At 40.8% G+C, this 6,883-nt stretch overlaps 1 protein-coding gene across 1 annotated transcript in view; it reads left to right on the top strand.

The window, feature by feature from the left end:
• The window catches only part of LOC126401819 (SLAIN motif-containing protein 1-like), a 27,986-nt gene that overhangs the window by 16,637 nt on the left and 4,466 nt on the right, over positions 1–6,883 (top strand). Inside the window, exons 5-7 of the mRNA XM_050063331.1 lie at positions 1,934–2,083; positions 3,767–4,138; positions 6,237–6,386. Coding sequence (XP_049919288.1) covers positions 1,934–2,083; positions 3,767–4,138; positions 6,237–6,386 — 672 coding nt within the window. The remainder of the gene's footprint in view (positions 1–1,933; positions 2,084–3,766; positions 4,139–6,236; positions 6,387–6,883) is intronic.

The following is a 6,883-nucleotide window of genomic DNA, read 5'->3' as shown; positions in this document are numbered from 1 at the left end:
CACATTGAGATTACATTTGTTTTTTATTACTAACAAAATGTTTTATATTGACCGTATGAATGGTTTCGTTTTCAAATAAATATTTGGAAATGAAAATATGCTTTGGTGTACTTTTACAGAATTTTGCAATATGTATATAGCCTACCTGTATCAAAATGTATAATTTTCAGCAGCGGTTTGTGTGACAGCTGCCACGGTCGGAGGTATAACCAGCGGGGCAGCCGCTGGTTCTGCGGCGCTGGCTTGGGGTCCACTCTCCCCTGGTGGAGTGGAGGGTGGCCGGGTTGCCAGGGGCAGACGGCTCCATGTGATGGTGTTTCCTCTCTGGTTCTTCCGTTCTCAGCCTTATTTTTATCTTCTTATTTATTTATTTATTAGTGGCGTTTGGATTCAGTTACGGCAGACGGATGGCAATCTGAAATGGAATGAAGCCCACAGACGGCAGACAGCAGCTACAAAACAGTAGTGGTCGTGGTCATTTCACGTATTTCTGTGAGATCAGGTTGAGTCAGCATCTGAAATCCCTTGCTCCGAAGGGCTAGTTTCATACCCACTACCCCTCGTTATGCCCCCTACCCCTACACGCGAAAAGGAATTGGGACACCCCTACCCCTCACGGGAACGCACAAATCTAGGGGTAGGACCTCTAGCTTGTAGTCAAACATGAGGTGATTGCATGTTGTGCCAAATCAATAACAATGACACAAACCTCAGGCTGAAAAAAAGGGCTTGGGTAGTAATGGATTACTAGAGGTTGGAATCTCGAGAGGCCCCACTATACAATAATATTACAATATTATAATTTTAACCCTCATGAACATATGGCTCTTAAGTTCACCTGGTCCATTTGTTTTGAGGAGGAAGAGACGTCTGCTGATAATTCGACTCCGGGTAAAAACATCCTGAACAATGATCAGTGACAGTTCTAACCGGGAGATCACACTTGGCACATAGGAGAAGTTGTCCTCACCGCTACATGCCTCTAAATCCTACACACCGCTCCTTTTAGCTCATGAAAAGTGTGCTGGATGTACATATATTCTTAGACAAGTGCTCTAATTTGTGGCGGGGGGGAAAGTGCCGTTGAGTAAAGTGGAAGATTCAAGCAGTCAGTTTTTGTATTTGTGGAACTTTTTGTGGCTGCTTCCATTGTTTTTGTATATGGTGTATTATTTCAGTGTTTGAATGTCTGAAGTAATCCAAAAGTATTCAAATTAGACTACATCACTTATTAAAAAAATGGCTGGTAATTTGTTTTCAGTAAGTGGAGTGCTGATTTAGTGTCTCAATATGAATTAATCCGGGTTGTCTTTGCAACAGCAGCGCCAACAAAAACACCAGATAAGTTGTCCGTTTCCACTTAAAAACAATTCAGCAGCAACATGTGTTTCCAGAAACGAAGCCCAGATGACTGAGAATAATCCAAAGCGCGCTCGGTAAACAGTTTTAATACTGCAGGGACTATTTCAGCAGTTCAAGTGAACCACCATTAGAGGTAAATGAGAAAATATGTAAAATGTGGGTGAACATGACTCAAAAAAACTAATAAAAGCTGCAGAAAACTTGGCCTGAGTCACCTCATAAGAGCAAACTGTAACAAGAGTAATTAGAATAACAGCAATGATGGGACGGATTATTGAAGAGAGCAGCCACAGAGCGCAGATATCTGGAATATCATTAACCAGGGAGAGGTTGGTGTAACCTCTCTGATAATATTTCTGCCTCACTGGTGCTTAATAGACTCTAAATCTCAGAGCCTCCATTAGTTTGGCTCCTTCATCTTTATGCAGAGGACACTCAGAAGACTCGAGGGCTTTTCTCATTACCGAGCTACCAAAACTGAGTGTGGTCGAGCGTCTCGTTAGTTTAACTCTGTCAGAAAAGAGCTGTGAAGGTGAGATGAGGAGAACTGAGGTTTTATTTTTCTTTGAAGGCCGCAGCCTCCGGCGCTCCACCCTCAGCCCACAGTCATCCATGGACAGCGACCTTGGTTCCTCCGAGGTGGAGGACGACTCCATCACTCTGGGATACAAACTGCAGGACCTCACCGACGTCCAGGTTATGGCCCGACTGCAGGAGGAGAGTAAGTTACTGATTCACACACACATGCAACACTGAGCAGGAAAACAGGCAGCAGTTTGACTCTGCTGTTGAGATTTAACAGACCTAATGAGAGCATTTCTGTCTCTTGATCTGAGAAACAGTGTGTAATTAAAACTGCAAATTACAGGGAAGTTATCCTACTGCACGCTGGCTGTATTGTTCTTTATTTAAGGCCAGTGGTTCCCAAACTGGAGGGCTGTGGAGTGAATTTAGGATTGAACTGAGCAGAAATGTGGACTTGCACACAGGTGTTAACTTATAACATTATTCAGTGCAGTTCATCATAAAGAAACAAGATTATTCCGATGCTTGCAAGGCTATCAAGATTCAGATCAGTGAGGTTTATTATTTAGAAAGCAGATAAATAAGAAATACTAGACACATCAGGAAAATCTTACATATTTACCTGTTTAAAAAATGTCATTTTTTTGCATAGTTTAACTTATATATTTTTAATTTGCACACATTTCTTAGGCTCATTTGATTGAAAGTTTACTCTGAACTATCTGGTCTCATGAGGGCCCAAAATCCACTGTAGTGATTGGATGTGTGTGAAAAAAGAACCTGAAGTACAAAAATGTTTTCGTAAAACAATCTAACTGTTCATTACAAAAAAAAAACAACCCAAACTCATCAAACCCAGCAATGCTATTATTGTGTATCAGTCCTACAAAGAGTTCATCTGGAACGGAAACTATTTTTCAACGTGGTCCCTGTTATCCCATCTTTTTTAAATCTAAAGTCCTGTTTCCACCAAACACTTTAAGTATCTCACCTTTGGAATCAATCCACCAGACTCCATTTAAATAAGTAGTAATTTTAATGTGTATAGAGCCAGCATGTTTTCACATCTAACTGGGTGAATAAAGGGTTAATTTCAACCAAACCAGAGCTGGTGATTGTTGGAGCTGTGAAAAGATTGAACCAAGATGGTTTTTGTGTGTTTTTATTTTCTTACTGTCAACTTTGAATGAAGTGTGTCATATGATGACAAAATTACTCATGTTTTAAACGGAGTCTGGTGGGTTTGGTGATAGCAATTTTGGGGCTGGATCTTACTCTATCTCAGTAGGGATCCTTTTCATAATGTTGTCAGACACTTATGACAATAATCTGAGCCTGTCAGTGGCAAAAACAAACACTTTTAGTGGACGTAAATTGACAGTAAACAATTGCCCCAAGTGGTTACATTGCAGCCTGTTCAGTTGCTGTTGGCTGTAGCGCTCTCAGTACTGTACTAGTTTCAAGAATTGTTGTCTAAATAGTCACTTGGACACAAAAACACGAAAAAATAGGGTCGAGGTTGAAAAATACTGAAGTTGTCCTTTAAACATACATTTCAAGCAAAATCTAGTCAAAACTTCAGAATTATTGTGAAAAGTGATTTTTTAACTTCGGCTGTTATGTGTAGTTGCGTCTGTCATTTTGTGCCAACTGACTTCTTCTGCTGTCCATCTGTCCCTATTGTTCCCTCCTATCTAATATTTTAACATATGGCACCAGATCTCAGAGCTCATCGCTACTTCAGCTTCATTAACCCCAGGAGGTGATGACTGTGTCCGTGTGTGTTTGTCCCCACCCTTTGTGTGTGTGTGTGTCTGTGTGTGTGTCTGTGTGTGTCTGTGTGTTTTTGCACGCTGGTCCTCATATCTCGCTCCCCCAGGTCTAAGACAGGACTACGCCAGCACGTCGTCCGTCCTGGCCAACCGCCGCAGCCAGAGCTTCACGTTCCAGCTCAGCCAGCTCAGCGCCGGCCCCGACCTGGAGGAGGAAGACGAGGAGGACGACGAAGACTACGGCCTCCTGCCCCCGCCGCAGCCACGCCTCACCCGCCTGCCCCACTCCCACACTTTCTCCAGCATCCGAGACTGGCGAAGAAGCACCAGCTCCCTGTCCACCCCACCTTCCACCCCCTCCACCCCACCTTACCCTTCCGCTGGCTTCGCCTTTCAACCGCAGCTCCAAGCCCAGCCGCAGGGGCTTGGACTGGGCAGCCTCTGCGCAGTCGAGCAGCAGGGCTTCAGACCAGGATCAGGTGAGAAAAGTCACTGTGTACACTACCTGCCCAGCACCTAATGGCAGACAACAGATATTAGCGACTAGCCGGTGGAGCATTTAGCAGCAGAAGAGCAAGATATTTCCCTCAGGAGGTGGTGGAGACCAAAACAGAGCTAAAAGAGAGAGGATACTGGGCTTGCATGGTGGCAAGAAATGCGACTCCAAATGAGCATGTTTCTTTTATAGATCTTAGGCTGCAATTAGCTATTATTTTCATTGTGGATTAATCTTTCCACTGTTTGAGTTGAGTTGTTTGCTCTATAAAATGTCAGAAGATGGTGGAAAATATTGATAATAAGCCCAAAATGACTTCCTCAAAAGTGTTTTTTTGTCCACAACCCAAATATATTTAGTTCACTTGTCATAGAGGAGGAAGAAAATATTCATGTTGAAGAAGCTGGATTAAGAGAATTTTTTTTTCTTTTAAAATCTTGTTAAAAAAAAACAAAACGATTTCTCATTACTGAATTAGTTGGTGATAAATTAAAAAGTTGACAGCTGATCAATCAATCGTTACAGCTCTGTATATATCTATAAAATACATCATCAGACAGGGATGTCCTGGATGTATTTCCATCACTGTGCCTGGTGTTTTCACAGTCCACCAACCTCCATCAACTTGGAGACATCCATTCAATATCTGACATTAGGAAAAAAATTGAAACAAAAATCTGAAAATTGACTATAAATATGAGCAATCGATATTTCTTTAAGGAATACAAGTTAAAAAATTATAGATGCTTAACAAAGTCAGAAAAGGCAGCAGTTGTATGGCATTTTATTCCTAATATAATAAATATGTGTATAATCACTTGATAAAAAGAATAATTGTGTTAATAGTTACATAGGGAGCCAGTCCTCCTCTGTGGAGATCGGCATGTTGCACCGCCACGTTTCTACAGTACCAAACCAAACACTGGCTGTAGGGAGCGATATTTGCGGTTTAGCAAATTTGTGTCAAATTTGTTTGCAGCCCCTCTGCAATGAGAGCATAAAAAACACAGATTTTACCACTATACCACTATATCCCCCTAAATCTTGCACACTGCTTGACCAGAAAAGAACCCTCGCCCATTTTAATGTGATGATATAAAAAGATTTTGTTTCACAGCTTGTTCTATTAGTCTGTTTATATCATCAGACATTTTAGTATTGCACTTCCATACAGTTCATGGACTCGCAAAAGACAGATTAAAAACAAGCAGTGGTCAGAATTACAGTGGCTGAGATATCCATAAACCATAGATCCTTCACTTCCCATAATACAACTCAGAAGAGTCTTCTGAGTCTTTATTTAATTTTTACGTGATAAAAAGGGAGTAAATTTGAATGAAACTGTCACCCGTACTAATCAGTAATCTCTTTTGTTTATATGTTTTGTACGTGAAATATTTGTGTGTATTTGTATATATGTGTACGTGTATTGTTTTGGGGAAACTTCATCATGGTGTCCAGCTGAGTATGAGAGTAAGTCCACATTATTTTTTACTAAATCCAAAAACAAATTCATGTATCCAAACCTTATACAAATTAAATTTTTTATGTTGAATATTAACAGGTCTTTTCTGTGACTAAACACAGCCTCATTACACTTATTAATGCGTTACTTGTAAATGTTCTTTCTCATAATATTTCTCACTTAAATGGATCCCGCCTTCGCTCTCAAATCAAGCGTCGGTGCCTCGGAATGACCCGCACTGATGTCCTTACCACTTAATAATAACTTTGTCTAAGCCTCTTGTACAACCACTCTTAAAGCCCTCAGACTGGCGTGCGTTTCCGTTCCGAGGCGGAGACGAAAAGGAGAGTTTGATGGGATTAGGGTTAGGAGTGTATATCTGACTGAGGGGGCTGGAAACTGTTCTCACGGCCAGCTTTATGTGCCGTCTTAAGAGATGGAGTCAGAATAAAGGAACAGGCATGACCAACAGCTCACACTACACACTGGTTTGTTGGAATAACGTGTGTTGAGACTGTAGGCTTTTAGGCTAGGTCTGTTTCTATTTTAGAATTTCTATTTAAATCTCCTCTGGTGCACCTTTAACCTCATTTATTTGTGTGTCCGTCTCTGGCAGATAAGCTGCGGAGGAGCATGCCTAACCTTGTAAGAACTCCCAGCATGCCCAGTGTGCCCATTCCAACCAATCCTAGTGCTTCCCCTTCTTTGCTTCGTAACAGCCAGAGTTTTGATTCGTCCAGTGGGCTGGCTCGACTGCAGTCCTCCAGTAAGACAGATTCTCTTGTTTGAATTTTTTTTTTTGATTAAAGGCATACTCCACCCCCAAAATGATAATTTGTATATCGATTAGTCAATCAGTGTTCTGTTGAATTTGTAAAGAAAACTTTTTCTCACAAGCCTCCACAGTGAACAAAGAATCCAAAAATCAGAGAGAATTCTTGATGAATTGAAGTCATAGGGGTCCATGTTTAACCACAGCAAAACTATATCACAAAATCTGTTTACAAACTGTTACACAACCTATGTAGTGTAACCCAAGGCTCATTTATTGATATTGATATTTATAAGAGAAAAAAGACATGTACATACAAATACAGTGGTGTGAAAAAGTGTTTGCCCCCTTCCTGATTTCTTACTTTTTTGCATGTTTTCCACACTTAAATGTTTCAGATCATCAAACAAATTTAAACATTAATCAAAGATAACACAAGTAAACACAAAATGCAGTTTTCAAATGAAGGGTTTTATTAATGAGGAAGAAAA

This window comes from Epinephelus moara, chromosome 15, assembly GCF_006386435.1.
Source record: "Epinephelus moara isolate mb chromosome 15, YSFRI_EMoa_1.0, whole genome shotgun sequence".
In the NCBI taxonomy this organism is placed as follows: Eukaryota; Metazoa; Chordata; class Actinopteri; order Perciformes; family Serranidae; genus Epinephelus; species Epinephelus moara.
Note: the sequence above shows the minus strand (reverse complement) of the source record. Positions and strands in the feature narration are given on the sequence as shown.